The following is an 18,292-nucleotide window of genomic DNA, read 5'->3' on the forward strand; positions in this document are numbered from 1 at the left end:
TATCCTATTTCACACACAGAGATCTTAAAATCTTAAATGTTTCTTCTACTTTTCTCTTTTACAATGTTATTGCTGCCACACTTTCACTGCATGATGCACATAATTTTGATTCCACTGCTTTCTCTCTAGATCCAAACAGGCATCCATGCTCAGTTTTAATCTTTTCCCCGTTTTACGTATAAATTAGGATAATTTGGCGTGTCTGTGAAGGCCCCTGGGAGATCAAACATATCTTTTGGCTTTTATCGTTGAAAATCATGTCTACTTTGAGGTATTCAGATATATCTGTATTAGACCTCTCTTTTAATATCTCCAGAGATATTCTTGTCTCCCTGATAGCAGGGTCATTATTTAATAACAAGGCAAAAGTAAAAGAATAAATTTGGCCCAAAGCCTGTCCTCTAGGTACTTCTGCTGTATGTCTTGGTAGAGTACGCTGCTATGAAAAGATTTGATGAGGTAAGGCTTTACACCTCCATGCTTGGCAGCAAAGCAGAGAATTTTCAGAAGATGGATTAAGTGCCAAGAAAATGTACAAAGTCATCATATCTCTTCAGATTCTGCTGCTGGAAGGACCTTGCCGCAGCTCCCAAAATGTTTGAAAACCACCATCAGTCAGTGATAATGCTGCTATTTAAGCACAAGCCCTTGCTTCAGGGCAGTTGGCCAGAGTGAAGCCGGCAGCACAATTTATCTCTTATTTTAGTAATCTGTGAAGTGTTTCAGGGTGAACGTTTATGCAAATAAATGCAAATTATCGGAGAATTCTTTGTCTGTTTGGGACACTGAATGAAATAAGCTACTTCGTTAGGGTGTTTCCTAGAAAACTGACATATGATACTGATACTGAAGGGTGAAGGCTGCTTAACCAGGGCAAGACCACTGTAATATTCTTTAAGGACAGTCATTAGCTAGTGCCATGTATTTATGCTGAATATAAAGCTCAAGTTAAAGGGAAAGCACTTATCTGTTAAAACTTCCACTCAGTTTAAAATCCCCTGTGGGTCGGTTGGTCATTTGATTGGCCAGTTGGTTTTGGCAGTAAACTTGCTTCTTTTCTCTTTACAAGTAGTAGGGAACAGTGTAAAAAAAAAGAGTGCCACAGAACAGCCATTCAAAGTGGACCAAAATATTACCATCAACTCTTAAAATGTATCCTAGGCTACCATACATCTTTATTGTCCACTTTAAATAGGTTGTTGAAATGATGCACAGTTTTTTATTATTTTGTCAGTTCCAGTCATATGTAGGATGACAGTTTGGGAAAAAGTGGCAAATAGAGTTACTTAGTTTGTTGGGTTTTTTCTCTGCCTTGCTGTCCTATAGTGTAGTTTTGATGCTTTATATACAGCTTTTCATTTGTAGGTACCAGTGCACTGAGATCACTGTCAAAGGAGATATTGTATTCATTTGTAAAACACTGTCTCCAGCTTATAAATAGGGAAATTAAGGTGCAAGGATGAAAAGAGCCTTTTTTTTCCCCTCAAGGTTATCCAGTTGACAAGTTGGCAAAGTCAGGAACAGAGCTCAGGTCTCTCAAGGTCAGTGCTCTCCATCAAACTGCTTGTTTAACAATTGGACCAGTAATTACTTAATAATTTGAAGTCTTAACCTTTGAGTTTGCTAGTGTATAGACTTGACTTCCATGAGGCCAGTTTTAGAACAGTTTACTGCAAGTCTTTTCACCTGTGGAAGGGGAAGTAAAGATCCTCTGACACCTGCAGAAGAGGTGGAAAGTTGGCATTTTTGTACAGGATTTTACAATATGGTAAAATGATAACTTACAACAAGTAGATAGGGCTTTATGTTGTAAAATCTTGTTTCTGATCATAATCTTGTTGGTTTTAGTACATAGGGAAGTGTTTGACCCATTTCTGTTAATAATATATTTCATACTCCCTCTCTTCCTGTGTTTTACTTATTTTCTTCTGTAATTCTGGAACAGCAGTTTGTTGTTAAAGTCTCTGACTCAGATGGCAAAGGACATCATCTGAGTTAGAGAGACGGCAATTTAGCATGCAGAGAACACACAAAAAGCTACACTCATAATGTATCTGGACAAGAAGATACTGCTGCAAAGCAGTGGGTCTATGTTGATTCCAGGCAGACTAGCTGGGTAGCTAGAAGCAGTGTAACTGATTTCACTCAGACTGGGGACTGGGCTAGTTCCTATCTAGACTTGGGTAACTCTGCATGGCACTGCATTGTCCTTATGTTGATGAGACAGAGACCAATAGTTACATGTGAGCTTTTATATAAGTGTGAAATGACTCACTCTGAAAAAAAAACATTTTCTCAGATTTAAAAAAGAAAGCCTGTTACAGAACTGTGTTACTGATCTTAGTCCTGAATTATTAATTTTATAGTGTTTTGATAAGCACAGAAATCTGATACATTCATGTGTTACATGAACCAATAATGTATAAAAACAAATTTAAAGTGCATCCTGCTGATTTTTCTTATTAATTCATGTACTTTAATTCATAGGCAAAAAAATCTAACCAAACAGGCAAGAACAGATCACTCACAGTTGCACATGTTTTAGCCTGATGTTGTTGGTACTTTAATTAGAACAGTGGAAAGTCAGCATGAATTCTCAGGTTTTACAGAAAGCAAGAGGAATTGAGGTTAATTAAAGGTTAATTAGAGTTTAATTGGTAGTGTGGTTTTTTGGGGTTTTTTTGTTGTTTTTGGTTTTTTTTTCCATCTTCTGGTGATAACAGAAATGTTAGAATCCTTGACTTTGATGGCAACAGATTGGGGAGACCTGGTGTTGATTGCTACTGCCAACACGAAAGTGGTGCTGCAGTCCTGCAGCTCCAGTTCTTAATCAATGAGGTAAGGACATATTTACTCAGATTCTTCTGTATAAATTTAGTTGAATAAGTCAATTCCTGTATTGTAATCGAGTGATATAAATTTTCACGTTGACAAAATGTGCCAACAAGTAAGTGCCTTTTAGAAGACTATTTATGGGGCTGCACGCAGGGAAAAGTATTACCTTCATATACATCAGTAAAAAATTCTCAACAAAAGGCAGTCAATAGATGAATGTGTGCAAGTAGATGTAAAATTCATTAAATTACTGAATATGCTGCACAGTCCTGTTTCAAATAGAAATTAGTAAAGGAGCTAAATCATTCTATGGAAAGGTATTGATGGCTTTTAGCTGAGAGCTCAATAGTTGGGCATATGCTGCCGCTTGAAGCGGGGAAAAGCAGTTGCAGGGATCATCAATCAAACCAGCATGCTTAGTCTTTGTAAATAGGTTGTCAAAATCAAGCTTAGACAACATAAAGAAACAGTGACAGATTATAGCTGGCTCTGTGCAGAAAATCTCTGGACATGGTAATAGGCAAGACTTTCTGGAGCGTATAAATCTGTTTGCTTTTTCCTAGAACCTCGCAACTTGGCCAAATTATAAGCTAGCCATAATTCAGTTTTAATTACTTTTCTTCCAACACTTTTGACAGTTTTGAGACCTCTTTCTTAGCATGGAGATCTTAGAACTCCTCAAGCAAAAAGTTTCAGTTTTGAATTTTTTAAAATGTGAGACATATTTTTTTTTTTATACACCTGTTTGGAGAAAGTACCTGAACCACAGAAACTGAGGAGGGAGAACCGAAATGTTAGAACCAATCAGTCCAGTGGAATTCTTCAGGGGAAGGCAGGGATGAAAACAAGGCTTGAATCAGTAATCTTGCTTTTCATTAGCTGACCAACAGAACCCCTAGTACATAGCATTAATTTGATTTTTGTGGTGGAGATGCTCTCTGACATTGATCCAAACACTTTGGGAGGTGAAAATTAAAGCATAGATAAATCTCACCTTCATAAATTTAATTGGCATATGCCAACATCAAAAATAATAGTTGCTAGGATTAGGAAAGAAATCCAAGATGCAAAAAGAGATGTTTATCCATCAGTTGTAGTTGGTATTAACTGATCTTTCAGTTTCATCCTTGCCCTTTCTCAGAATAAGGCATTGCCTTCTGTTCTGGCAGCATCTACTTCCTCTCCGCCATAGTAACAGACCTTATCTGAGGTGTAAATTTAGTAAATCACTGCAGCAGCAGCAGAGAGCTTACTCTGCAATTCATATTCTTATGGCATCACTGTTCCATGGTGAGGAGAAAGACAGTAGGAAGGAAGTAGAATACATTCACCTCAAGCTGTCCAGGCAGATAAAAGTCTAGACCTTGGAAAATGTCTACTGTTGGTCCACCAGAAGCAGAACCAATTTTCCAAGTATTTTGGGTAGATTTATTTTTTTTCTAGAAGGAAGCAACCATTTCTCATAAACTGTGTCATATTCTAGGAGAAGGCTGTTAGCAGTGAGGTTCACCTAAGAATAAGAGAGAATCTGCAGAAAAGTAACATGTTGTGCTGTATTTTCTGTCTGCTCTAGGGTGCTTTGGTCAGTGCATGTGCAGATGATGCGCTTCATTTGTGGAATCTCCGACAGAAACGACCAGCTATCCTACATTCTCTGAAATTTAACAGAGAAAGGTAAGACTACATGACACAAAATAAAAATCTCATTTAATAAAAACAAAATATAACTTTCCAGGTTTTTAATAACACCTGCTTATTAATTTGCCTTTCTAAAGAAGGATGTAGTTTTGTTTTGAAACCTTTTCTTTCATTGTTTTGAGTTTTGTTTCCACAGAACACAAACTTCACTTCCTTCTTCTGCAGCCTTCTCAGAACTGGAAAAAAATTTGTCTTCTTTTTGTCAAAATGTTTTGTATCATACCTTCTATTTCTATGAACTGGTGTGAACAGTAGTGTGTTTGTTTTGCTTAAGACCCGACACAAACTCTCTGATCCTTTTGGCTGATTTGTTGTTCAGTACTAGCCCAAGTGCCTCAGCTGCCTGTATCAGGGAAATAATTATTTTCTCTGCCTTGAAAGGGTTTTAGTTTTAAAAAAATCCTGCAAGTTTAGCAGAAATAAATAATGGATTTGGGAAACTGGTAAATATCAAATGAATCAGAGACTATTTTTCTGAATTTTACTTTATCAATACCAAATTGTAGAAATCCCGATTGAAAATAGATTAAAGAAGTGGTCGTAATGCTCAAACTCAAACAACAGCTGAGCACTCTAATCTCTATTTAGTCACCTAAGTAAAACCTGCTATGATATTATGGACCTTAATGCTACACTTTTATTAAGAAAAAGTTCCATGTTTCTATTAAGGAATTAAGTCAGTAGTGAGAAGAAATAGGTTCAGGGCATAAATGCAGCAGTTTGGAGGGGTTTTTTTGTGAGCCATTAAGCAATAATATAGTTGTTCTGTACTCCATCTTTCAGATGGATTTTTTTGAAATTTGAAAACATAAGTGTAATTCATAGTAAGGTTTTGACTGGAGGTTTAAGTGATATGATAATTCTCTTAGTACATACATTCAGCAGTTCTTGAGATACAGAAACTTCTTTTAGATATTTGTATTATGAAGTGGTGAAGCTTCACAGGACTGTGAAGGAAATGGGCTCAGCAAAGGTTTAGCTGTAGTAAATGTGAAAAATATTATGGAAATAGACTTTTCCTTGGTTGTTTACTATGGAAGTACATATTATATTTGCACCTAGATGTCAGCTAGTTGCACATTTCGTTGTGGGAAGTACTATGTAATAATTTAGAGAATATACATCCTAATTCCAAAGAGTTTATAACTTATAGCAAAAGTATATCAAGTGGTTTGGGACTGCATGAGGGTAGCTGAAAAAGAAAAAATATGTGTATATTTGCTAGCTGCTTCTGGACAGTAAGTCATCGTTTTATGCATTATTTTATGCATCCAGTGCATCTTTGTCTCGCTCTAGCTTAGTCTAGCAAAACATTTGTCAACACAACTTTGCTTTGCTTCTGACAATTTAAGACATTGGGCAAAATACTTGAAAGCGGGTTATTTGGAATGCTGGAAAAGTTTGTATTCAACTAAATTTTGTGTAATTACATTTTTTAACTGGGCTTAACAAGGATCTCATGTTGTCATTATTTGCAATAAATGCATAGCTAGCTATATTGCCTTTTATCAAAATCTAGTAAATTGTGATTAAAAAAATACTATTAGTTCTTTTATGGATATTTAAAGTGACTAGTACAGTCACTACCATTTAAATAACTTCTGTTAGCACATCAAAGGTTTTTAGGCAAATATCCTGATACATTAGCACATAATAGTGTGAAAGAAGTAAGTCCAGTTTTAAATTTAAAAAGAGTTTTCAATAAGTATGAAGAAAGAACTTTGTAGGCAGTTCTTTTCTTCTCGGGGTTCTCTAGCACTGCCATATGGTTTTAGTTTTCTGTATTGAAGCACTTGATTCCAGCATGAAATCTCTTTCAATTTTATTTTATTTATTTATTTTTAACAAATGGATAAACTACTTTCAAGTAATCTAACTTTCAATTTTCTAAGCTTGGTTACACATTTATTATGCAAATTCAACATAAGCCACTAGACAAGTAGCTCAAAAGTAGAGCTAAATACCTCTTTAGCCCTCTCATTAATCTGTAACATTTCTCTGGATATATGCCCAACAGTTAAGCCCAAAAGAGAGCTTCCGTTTTTTCCTGAATATTTGTGTTGGAGCACAGAAGTTACAAATTACAGGATACTCAGAGAAACAGTGAAGAACAGTTGCCCTGGCTATAAGAAATGTTTTGCAAAATGGATATAAGGGGGATTTGGGAGGCTGATAAATAAGTAAGATCAAAATTTATTGTCTTCAAGAAATTCAAAGGTCTTCCTTCCAACAATTAATGTCATCTTTACTGCTGAAACAGCTAAAAAAAAATTTAAAAATTGTTTAATTTTAGATTTAGGCAGCTTTTACAGAGCCAAACACAAAATTATTCAGAAAAATGATTCACAAAATTTTACCTATGAAAATGGAGCAAGCGGCTGCTTCCAGTTTTTCTATTTGAATTTCTTTCTTGAAGATTTACAGATAATGTAATTTTATTCATGTAGCACCCTTGTCTCCTTGGTATGCTCTTTTAGTTGTATTTTTCTTCTGAAAAACTGGCAGATTTACTTCATGAAGTGATGCAATATTATGCGCCTAAAATCCTTGTATTTTATCTGCTTGCGATGAGGAAGATAATTGCATTATTCCAAATTCTGGGTTAATTTGACTTCAGTTAATTAACTTTCATGTACAATCAGTTTATTCTGAGTTTTTTAAATACTTGATGCATGAACCCTACAGGTCTATTAGAGTCTATTAGATGGATGAATGCTACTTAAGTCTTTGGCTATTACTCTGTGCACGAGTCTTCATATTGTTGAACTGTTTAGTTTGCAATTTTCCTCTCTTTCTTGACATTTAAGATTGCAAGATAATGCGCTGAATTATGCTCTTAGCAGTGTTTATGTGTATGTTCATGCAACTACTTGAATCAATTTTACCCAAGCATATGCATATATTCCCTCCCACAGAAGTCAAAAACATGTTTATTCTTTTCTTCAGGTGTGGGTAACAACATAGATGTAAAGAGCAAAGAACTCTTAAATGCTAACACAAATCTTGTTTCTAAACACATTTGCAGCACACTGGTTCTCTTTCATTTATCATGTAGCAGTCAGTATTAAGACACGGAATGGTTTATGAATGATGCTTCACTAACAAAATGCCCTTTTGTAGCCTTTAGTCTTAGTTGCAACCTCTCCAGATTGTTTTTTTTCTTCTCTGACCTATTGTTAAACTAATTTGCCTTTTGTGAGGGATTTTATTTTGTATGTTCTTAGTGGCAAGCTGCCTCCTAGAACATTGTAACACTGCTCAAATACTTCTGGGATGTGCTGATGCAACATTAACAACATTAACTTGTCTCTGAGATTTCACAGCTCCTTTATTAAGTGTCTTTTTGGAGCACGTGTAGGAGGAACACTGAAGAAGGAGACATAATGGCAACTGGGATTTTTGTTCTACGGTGTAATGCACAGGACTTTTTAGCAAATTATGGTTTTGCCTTGTATGAAAATATAACATTCTAATATTAAATTTGTCTTTTCATAAATGTAATGTAATGCAATGCATTAAGAACCTTCAAGAAAATATAAATGTAAGCAGTGTGTTTCAGTGCTCAGCCCCATACCAAGAGCTCTAATGATAACATAGTTACTCAACGTCGTGCTTGACAGTAGCATATGGTTGGTAATATATGATTTGCTGTTCCATTTACAAATAGGAAGCACAGGTACAACTTTTTAGACTCTGGAAATACTCCAGAAGAATCCCTTTTGAAGGACAACAGTATAGTGATGTGCCTTATGTTAGTCCTTTTTCCTTCTTTGATGTCATAGGAGGTGCCAGGTTCATCTTCAGTAGATGTTTCAGGCAAAATAAATAACTCAGCCACTGGAACTAGACACTGCTGCAAAGAACATTAGGATTAAGCTAAACCCCTGAAAATTATTATAGGTCTTAACATTTTTTTAACATAGTCAAAGTAGACTTCAGCAAATACACCTTTAAATATACAACAGTTTACATAGTTTTCCCATTTAAGATTAGTACAACTGAGGTAGGAAAAACCAGCAAGGATTTCAGTGTGAAATCCAGGTCCTTTAGATCTCCCTGTATTAGTTTCACATACAAGCTAGGTTAATTTCTGTTATTCTGAAGCTGAGCTAGGTGAGTTGTGTTGACTGACATGGGGCATAGCCTCCCTCTTCTTCTTCTAGCCAGTGCTGACAGCCATGTGATAAGTGAGCTGACAGCACTGCAACAGTTGATCCACTGACTTGAGTTTGGCATAGATGAACACAGTGTACAAGTTCTGTTGGGTCTTTAAATCTATCTGAGTGCACTGATGCCGTAACAGTACAATCAGTGCCCTGCCACAGGGGAATCACCAGGTGATAAAAATCTGTATAACTGGCTTTGGGGCTCTGGTCTGTAACACTTTGTTCAGTGCTACAGGTATGTTGGCAAATAGGAAGAGAAGCCTCTGCAAGTGGGTGACCTTTAGAGCAATGACCTCAGTTAGAAACCTGACTCTTACATATAAGATTTTGTAGTATTTGAACAAGGTTATTCAGACTGTTACTTCAAAGAGAAAAAACAGATTTTTTTTTATTATTATTTTTTTTTAATCTGGTGACTTCTCTTTGGTGTGCTGGTCTGTATTCTTTCCTGAGAGCAGCTGTATCTTTGTCTATTGGTCTTGCTGTATCTTTGCAGGATTTTGAGTCCTGTGTTGTTAAGAGTTTACGTCATCAAAATGACAGCAAGAGGCTATTGAATGAGTATTGGTGACTGACTGTGCAGTCTCAGCAGTACCTGTGTCTGTTTATTTCTGTATTAGGGAGTTGTGATTTGCTAAACTTAAGCTATCTGTCTTGCTGGCTGTTCAAGGAACTGATTTCCCATGGTAGCTTTCCTGCTCATAAACAAGCTTCCCAGTTAATATTGTATAACTGCCAACTCTGTACTGTTTATGTACTTTCAAATTAGTCAGAGGTCTGTCATCAAGCATGAAGCAGTTAATAGGCTCAGTGCAGTTGCACAGCCACGCTTTATCACAAAGCAGATTCTGATTACGTGGTGTGGTGCAGCATTCTGCTGTTCAAAAGAACTAAAGAATTCCAATACAGAGCAGTATTTCACACTACAATCCTGTCTACCTTTTATAATGAGAGACAGTTTGGGGAAAGGATTTAAACCTTCTCAGGTTGATGATGGAAAAAAAATGAGGAAAGCAAAACAAGCCATGCTGTTGATTGATGTTTGCTTCCACATCTTGAAGAAGTTTTTAGAAAATTTCCTTGTGCAAATTCTTTTTCTGTCGTCTTATGAAGTGTGAATTGCCAAGTGTGAAGATAGCTCACACCTCAAATACATAAGAAAAATAATAATACTAGACCTCTTGCACCAGCATTTTTCACTTTTGAAAGAATGATGCTCAGGCATTTCAATAACGGATTAATGCTGTTTGCATGCAATTATTAAGCTGGGAAAGATTCCTGAGGCTCATAAAGCACACCTCTGGGCTGTAGGGCTGTGCCTTAGCACTGCAGGGCAGGAAAATGAGCTTTGACAAATATCACTCCAGAAAGACAAAAGACTGCATACAGAGTTTCTGCAGTGAGACTGATCCAAATCATGCTCAGGCAGTTACCACACACCTCTGTCTTCTCTGTTAAAGAAATAAACAATAATGACAACATTGCATTATTTTCTCAGGTCTTACATCATGTTATGGAAAATTTCATAGGACACCTGACCTATAGGATCAAAGAGAGCCATAAGTTTATTCTGGAAAGGTGGTATGGAACCTTGTTGAAATTATGAATGTCTTGGTCATAAACAGGAGTCTAGCACAAGCATTTTGTTTTTTTTTTTCTTCAACACATGTTAGCTAAACCATCAACAAAGAACGAAAATTTAAAACATAGTGTAGTTTGTTGATACCAGGAATCAGCAGTTTTGACTGATAGATTTATGAGATTATGCAGTTCCACTAAGGTAGAATGAAAATAGAATGATATTCTGGTATCCACATTGTCCTGCATTTTACATATTTTGTCTCTCCTGTGCAGTTAAACAGCTCATTCATATCTATTCACAACCTGCTTTTTTTTTTTTTACTACAAAAAACAAGATCCTGTGTTTTCCTTTATAAATTTGTTTTCATTCCCATTTCTTTCATAGGTCTTTCTTCTCATACCAGTTCTTGCAAAGCTGATGATTAGACAAGGAGACACATTTTAGATAGGGTCCCATCTGTGCTGTATTGAGTTGTCACGTGATCTGAGTGAGTACCACTGCAGAGAATGTTCTGCAAGAACTCCAGCTGGCTAGTTGAAAAATAGTTTGGTTTCTCTGTGCTTAACTCAGATATATTTTACTCTAAAATAACATTGCCTTTTATTGATTCATTGACTGTTGACTGGAAAAACCTGTTGGTCCATTTTCAAGAATATCTGAACCCTACAATTATTATCAATACTTCTTCTCTAATCTGTACATGATGCAATAAACTCTCTTCTGATGACAGAAGTCTTGGTCATATTTTTCATTCTAAAATAATAAAAAGATCTCTGTTTATATCCAGATCCAACCTTGAATTTAAGAATCTCTGCTCTTTTTTTAATGGTGACTTTCACAGTCTTTCCCAAAAGTAATTTTTAGTCCACCTAAAACTGAGAGATACAAACTGTATTGAATAGAATAAGAACGAAAAAACCTGAAAGATTAATTGCAACCAATCACTTCTACCTTCCCTCTGTTGCTAAAACTGTACCAGAGAGCCTCCACTTTCCCCAGTCCACACCGGAGCTGCTAATTTGATTTAATCCTTTATTGAAAGCTTTTTACATTAAATATTGTGGCAAATACAGAAGAGTTTTGGTATTTGATCTGAGACCGTGGAAAGCATATCAAGTGAAGGTTTAAAAAAATAATTTTCTCAACTCTGAAGCACTAAAATCCCTGTTTCTAGCTGGTAGTGGGCCAAACTTTGTGGCTATAAATAAGGCATAGTTAGTATGTTTGAAGAGTGAAATTTACTTATACTACCTAATGAAATAATTTCATAAATTTGCTATATGCATGTGTGTGACTGCACGTGTATATATGTGAGTGTAAACATGTGCACACACACACATATATGAAATCATCATGATCCTTAGAACTGCTGGAATAAAAATGCATAGCTAGCACAATTTCTTGACTACCTAACAACAGTACAGGGACTGGAGGGCCCTCTGGCCTGACTGACCCCCTTTTCCAATTTACACCTTCCTCTGCCTCACTCTGTCTGAAGTTCCTTCTCTTATTTCGATGAGAAAACAGGTATTGCTTTGAAATTCTGTTTTGCAAAACATCTTTGTGAAATTTTGGTTTTACTTCAGTAGGGAAGTTATATAAAAACTTCCCTATTCAATAGAGAATATATATAAAAACATAATATAATTAATTTAATTTTTTGTCACCTGCTCACATCTGATTTTAAGCCTGAGTAACTCACATGTTGGTTTCTTTCCTCGGGAAAAAAAATCCTTTAGCTCTTAGCAGTAGACACAATGTTGCTGTATGGTGCAAAAGTTTATATCCTGTGCTGAGCAGTGTGCTTGTTGTTTCTAATGCTTTGTATAAAATAAAGCATTTTTGTCAGCAGATTTCTGCTTTTTTGAGAAAACAAAGGGTAGCAAACTATGTTGTTTTCAAGTAGCATCTGTGCTGCCAAATTGCTCTAAGGCCAGGCTTGGATAGCAAAATTTCAAATACAAACACACAGCTATAAATTGAACCACCATGTTTTGTGGCTTTAGTCATAACAAATGAGAAGTCATAACAAAAATGCATCATCTATTTCATATCATGCACAGTCATATTAGACAAGAGAAGAGGGGGAGAAAAAAAAAAAAAAGTCTTTCAAAATTTAAACAAGTTCAGACAGCATTAACAGTCTACACTATCAGTGGGAATTTTCAGCTTGAATGTTTGTTTATAGTGTAGTTACAGGAATTTTGTGGGTTTATTTTTTGAAGCTTTCAAATTTAAGCTTTGAGACTCCTTTCATAGTCCTGTTCAGATCTTTCCTTTGACCTTTGTTACGTTAGAATCCCAGTTGTATATTAAAACAGTGAAGAACATGCACCTGTTGTGATGCAATAATTCATTTGGTATTTGAAAACCACACCACTCCTTTCCTGCCCAGGCACATGGCAGCTTTAAGCAGAATTCAATGCAGTGATTTAGGATACTTTTCCTTCTGTCACAATAAACTCTGGGCATTATTCCAGTAAATCAGAAATAGAGCTAGTAATGTCAGTGTTGAGATTATCTCATTAAACAGTACATGAGCAGGAAGAGTAGAGAGACCACAGATTGCAGAAAAATAAGGACCGTTAATCACAGAGTCCCTGTCTACTGAAGCATAACAAATGAGAACAGCTGGTCTCCAGTAAGTCTACATGATTTTAATTGATGGAAGCTGTTAAGGGGAAAAAAAAAAAAAAAAAAAAAGTGTGTATACATAGAAAAATATACACATCTGAAAATGCAGGTTTTTCAATTTTAAGTAAGTTTCAGTAGTTCAGTGTTATCCTAGTAGTACAGTCATTCAAAATAGCTTGATTGGTATTGATATAAAGTAGGTTTTAAACTCCTTATAGCAATAATGTAGGTTATAAACACAGATTTGTGTATGTTGCAGCAAACAGGAGATGAAATACTGGCAAATCTGTAATTTACTTTTCTGACAGATATGTAAACTCGAGCTGTTTAGCAAAAGAAAAGTTTCAACCTTTAATCTTTGAGCTAAGTCTCAATTTTTTTGAAACTGTCGGATTTGGAAGCTAAAACTGCCTTTTCACTCTGTAGCTTCAGTGTTGGGTGAAAGGATGAGAGAAACTCTACCCTTAGGTATTGGCTTTTTTTTTTTAAATGCAGCTGCTGCAAAATCAATGCAATAAAGAAATAAAAAAAGCCTCCATCTTCTGAGAACATCATGTCACTCTTCCATCCTTTGTTTTTGGCTTTCTTTTCTTGCTAAGGAACTCAGTGGCTGTTACTGTGGTCTGCATAGCCCATCACTGTCACTACGTTTGGTATTACAAGTCTAGTTTTACTTAACCTTCAAAGAAATTAACAGAGAACAAATTAAGTACCACAAATAAGAAACAGTGGTATCACAAGTCAGTAGACAAGAGAAAAAACATCCAAGTTGTCTTTCCCCTAAAGATGAAAGCAGAAGTCTGTTTGCCAACCCTGTTTCATTAATTTGCTTACTTCACTAATTTTGTGGAACTTTTATTCATATTTCTGTTGTCTAATGACCTTCAGTTGACATCAGAAACAAATTAAAGCCAATTAAAAGTATGCTGGTTTCTTCCAGCACCCTTTTCTTTTTAAGGAAGCAAATTTCCTTATAATTTCCTTGTTTATCTTTCTTGGATCCAAGCCTACACGTTACACCTGCCCAATCTACTGCATTGCTGTTGTGTAATACTAAAGATCTAGCCAGGGAGAGAACACCACTGTCACTGTCAGATCTTTGAGGTCCCTTCTAATCCACCATTCTTTGATTCTATGTAATTCATCCCAATGAATTTACAGTCAAAACTGTGGAAGGGAGTTGGGTAGAGCAGGTGTCTCTTTGCTGTGCATTTGTCTAAGAGGAAAGAAGGAAATTGACACAAACTGTTAGTAGGACAGGCTACAAATTTTGCCATCCCCAGGCACGCTGGGATTTCAAGAGTGATTTTTAAGCTGTTCTGGAGCTCCAGCGATGCCAGTTCCTGTGATGCAGTGCTGCTGCTAAGGCTGTGAATTTAAATACATGTATTTTGTATTGTAAGAAATTATAGTGCAGCTGTCTTTTTGTATGTGTATGGCATGTTGAGCAGGCCAGGATGAACTTCTATGGAGTTGTAAGATAGTTGTAAGAAATGAAGCTGTTGCATGCTGTATATTTTGACTGTACTTGCAAAGTGCTCATGGTAACCTTGAAAGCTTTTATCTAAATACATAAATTCAATCTTTATTCAAGGAAGGTCTCCAGGTTTACTAAGCTAATAACATGTAGTGCCTCTAATTTGTTTTTGAACATGCTTGTTTCTGGTTTGTACGATGTTCTATTGAGTTAACTGCTTCTAAATTATTCATGAATATCCATTGTAAATGCTCATATAGTTGCTACATGAATGTTTTGTATAGTTAACAAGTTTTATGTCTTAAAAAAAGTATGTATGGAATGCTGTTAACTATTAATTACAGTTATGATTGCAAATTCACTTGAAATAGTAAGCTTAAAATTAAAAAATGGGCCTGACTTTAGTCTTATAGTGTTATTTCACCTCTCTGGAAGTTTTGAATAGGAACTTCTGGCTTTTGAGGAAGTGTAGAACAGCCTGCTTTCACTCTCAATTGTGTAACTAGGAAAGAAGGAAAATGAGAAGCCTAATATACTTTTTTTTTTTTGCACTTTGCACTTTATAATTTAGCTTTAACACTTTAAAGAATTAATAATCATCCCAATTTCTGAAAATCAGAATGTTTTGGCATGTGCTAATAGATCCAAAGAAAAAAGAAACCCAGGTAGGGACAAAGCCAAAATTTTTCTTTTTTCTTTTTTTTTTTTTTCCTGCTGCCTCTAGTCCTCTTCCTGATTTGTGTAGCTTAAGTGTAATATTTCAAAAAGCAAAATACATGCAACAATCCATGTATCTTAACACTTTGAAAGCACCAGTGGACCACCAGCCAGTTGACACATCTAAATAATTTGCAGGAGAATAGTTGCATAAGCTTTTTTCCTTTGTTAAAACAAATAACTCCATAAGGTATCTGTTAGGGCTATTTAAGTTTCTTTGCCTACAATAAAACTGTAAAGTCAAAATGTTGTCTCAATTTTTTTTCCAAGTAGTATTTATAGAAATGGAGTAGGGGTGTGTCTGTTAATTATATACAGCATATTTGCAAATAGCTAACCAAGTACTTGGCTTAGGATATATTTGTATTGAAATTGCAGTTTAGATAAGGAATCCTGATTTGTTGTAGCTCAACATGTAGCTCACAGGGAATCTTCCATTGCTGAAATTCCTTAAATAAAGACAGGCATCTTTTAGTTAATAGTTCTAGCTCAAGTGGTAATTAATTTTAACTCCTACGGCCTGTGTTAAGCAGAAGAGAGGAGCCTCAGAGGTTCATTTCTTACGTTACAATGCACAGATTAAATTATCGCTGTTGTACAAATAATTATCATAATGCATACTTCTAGCTAAAGCAATATGAACTAAAGACAAATAAAACAGTTTTGTGAATTGATTGGGTCAATGGAGATACTCAACTTGAAAGGGATGTTGGCAGACAGATGTATAGACTAGCAAGTACCTGTTACCACTGCTTTGTCTCCATATTTCATTCACATGTATTGAATTACCTCCTGTAAAGCAATTCATTTATTTTACTGTCTCCTTCTTTAGAACATTGATCTCTATAGACTACTTTAAGAGGACTAAGCTTAAATAACATCTTCAAGTGGTCCTACTGTTTGCAAGTATTGATAGTTCAATCAGGAAATGGGCAGAGTAGCATGCGAGCTAAATGGTTACTTGTTTCATAGTGTAATTGTAAATAGTTTGTGACTTTCATTAACAACCTAGAATTGCTAGAGATTATTCACTGAGTAGTTGTGAACTGAATAGTCACATTCAGCTCCTGCTAATTTGATGGAAAAGCAGAACTGAGTTCTAATAATTACACTCTTCATTAGATATTTTTCACCTACCCAGCCCAGGAATATTTGAACAGTCTCATAACGCTCAACTGGAAAAAATCCAGAGATGGAAATGTTCATGCATTATTTTGAGAACATAATTTACCTTAATATTCCTCTTGTGTTCAGATATCCCTAAATAACAATGGAGTTTCATATTCCAGTGCTTTTGTTATGCTGTCACCAGGATCCAATGCAATTTATGTATCAAGTCTTTTCAGCTCTACTTCACTTTCTTCTATATGAGTAATTAAAAACTTAAAATTAAACTTAAAATGAAGGATCTATTGTTTGTTATTAAAACTAGGTGTTGACTGAGGATACTAACAGAAAATATATGTGAAGCAGAATATTTTTCTTAATTTAAATTAAATCACACTTTTGAAAAACAGGTGAACATAAGATTCAGTCTCAAAGGCATGTTTAGTTCATTCACTCTGTGCTAGGATTTGTCGGGGGGGGGCTACTATAAAGCTCTGAAATTATCTTGTGTGGTATGCGAAGACCCTAGTTTGAACAGGAGAAAGTTTTACAGTGGTGTTGTCCTGAAAGTGAGGTCCGTTACCTGGTGTGCAAGAAAGTAATCCACACATAGAGTCAAGATACTTGCTTTAATATCCAGTTCTGCACAGAAAAGGGAGCGGGGTAGTATTCCACAAAGCAAGCTCAGTTTCCTGATATGCAAGTGCTACTTTTATACCCAAAAATATGAGAAGGAACTTGATCTCTAACATTATGCTGTCACTGGCACACATGATTGCTCAACTAGTTCCTTGCTTCCATTTAAAGTGGCAGTGCTCAGGAATTTCACTGTGCATGCTCAAAGAGTAAGGGCCTTGTTGTTAGTAGGGGTCCCTCTAGCCTGTGGGTGTGAATTTTAATATGCTAATGAATAATGAATGTATTAATACAGTGATTTCAGTTACTCAGTGTGTTTTTCCCCTGTGCTCAAGGTTGTAACCAAGATAAGCTGTAGCAAGTGCTTCTTTCCAACCCTTCCATCTGTCTTGCAGGTGTCCTGCAGGCCTGTCTCAAGGCCAGGCTGTTGACTGCTTGGGCAGTGTTTTTCTCTACTTGGAATCTGGTTTTGTCTAATTCTTACTGTTTACCTGTTATCTAAGTCCTGTTTTTATTCTGCGTGTCCCTTCAATTCTCTTTTATGTGATTTTTTTCCCAAATGTGATTTTTTTTCCCCCCAAATTTTACATATTTCAATGAATAACTGACATCAGTGTGATACAGTATCACCTAGACACTGAAAGGAAAACTGTCCGGTTGAATTGAACTGCTATATATTTCATATGACTCTTAGTCTAAATTATAAACTGGCATGACTATTTCCTGTACTCTTATGTCAGCCCTAGAGACTGTGCATACACTTTAAGAAAATTAAACTAAACCATTAAACTAAATTAAAAGTTTAAGTTAAACATTGGAATTCTTAATGCTTGAGCAGATCCCTGAAGAGGCTGAAATCTGCCCTTCTGAAGGCATGGGCAGTAAGCTTACTGTGAACCCTTCTTGCTGCCCTAAGGATCTTGAACTGCACCATTTCATAGTCATTACAACCTAGGCTGCCCTTGAGCTTGACTTCCCTCACCAGCCCTTCCTCATTGGTGAGGACAAGATCCAGCATAGCATCTCTCCTTGTTGGTTCCTTGATTACTTGGAAAAGAAAGTTATCATCCTTGCACTCTAGGAACCTCCTGGATTGTTTGCATTTAGCGGAGTTGTTCTTCCAACAGATGTCAGGGTGGTTGAAGTCTCCCAGGAGGACCATGGCTTGTGAATGTGAAGCTGCTCCTATCTGTCTATATAGTGCCTCGTCTATATTATCCTCCTGCTCAGGCCACCTGTAGCAAACCCCCACCATCTGTTGAGGCACTTCAGGTCAACTACAAATTATTTTGCTTGAATGGCTATCTAAATCTTGGGTGCGTTTCACGACTTAAAGCAATATCCACAGCTATAACATCTCCTTGTGAGCTGACAGAAAAACAAACCTACGCTTTCTGAGAATACTGGCTAGCCAGAAGCTTCCCCAGAAAAACCATCCTG

At 36.1% G+C, this 18,292-nt stretch overlaps 1 protein-coding gene across 10 annotated transcripts in view; it reads left to right on the top strand.

Annotated features, from left to right (window-relative positions):
* STXBP5L (syntaxin binding protein 5L) overlaps window positions 1–18,292 on the top strand; it is a 197,332-nt gene that overhangs the window by 64,808 nt on the left and 114,232 nt on the right. For all 10 annotated transcript variants that reach the window (XM_051611733.1, XM_051611784.1, XM_051611740.1 and 7 more), the window contains exons 3-4: window positions 2,757–2,838; window positions 4,409–4,509. In XM_051611733.1, coding sequence (XP_051467693.1) covers window positions 2,757–2,838; window positions 4,409–4,509 — 183 coding nt within the window. The remainder of the gene's footprint in view (window positions 1–2,756; window positions 2,839–4,408; window positions 4,510–18,292) is intronic.

This window comes from Apus apus, chromosome 1 (assembly GCF_020740795.1).
Source record: "Apus apus isolate bApuApu2 chromosome 1, bApuApu2.pri.cur, whole genome shotgun sequence".
Lineage (NCBI taxonomy): Eukaryota > Metazoa > Chordata > Aves > Apodiformes > Apodidae > Apus > Apus apus.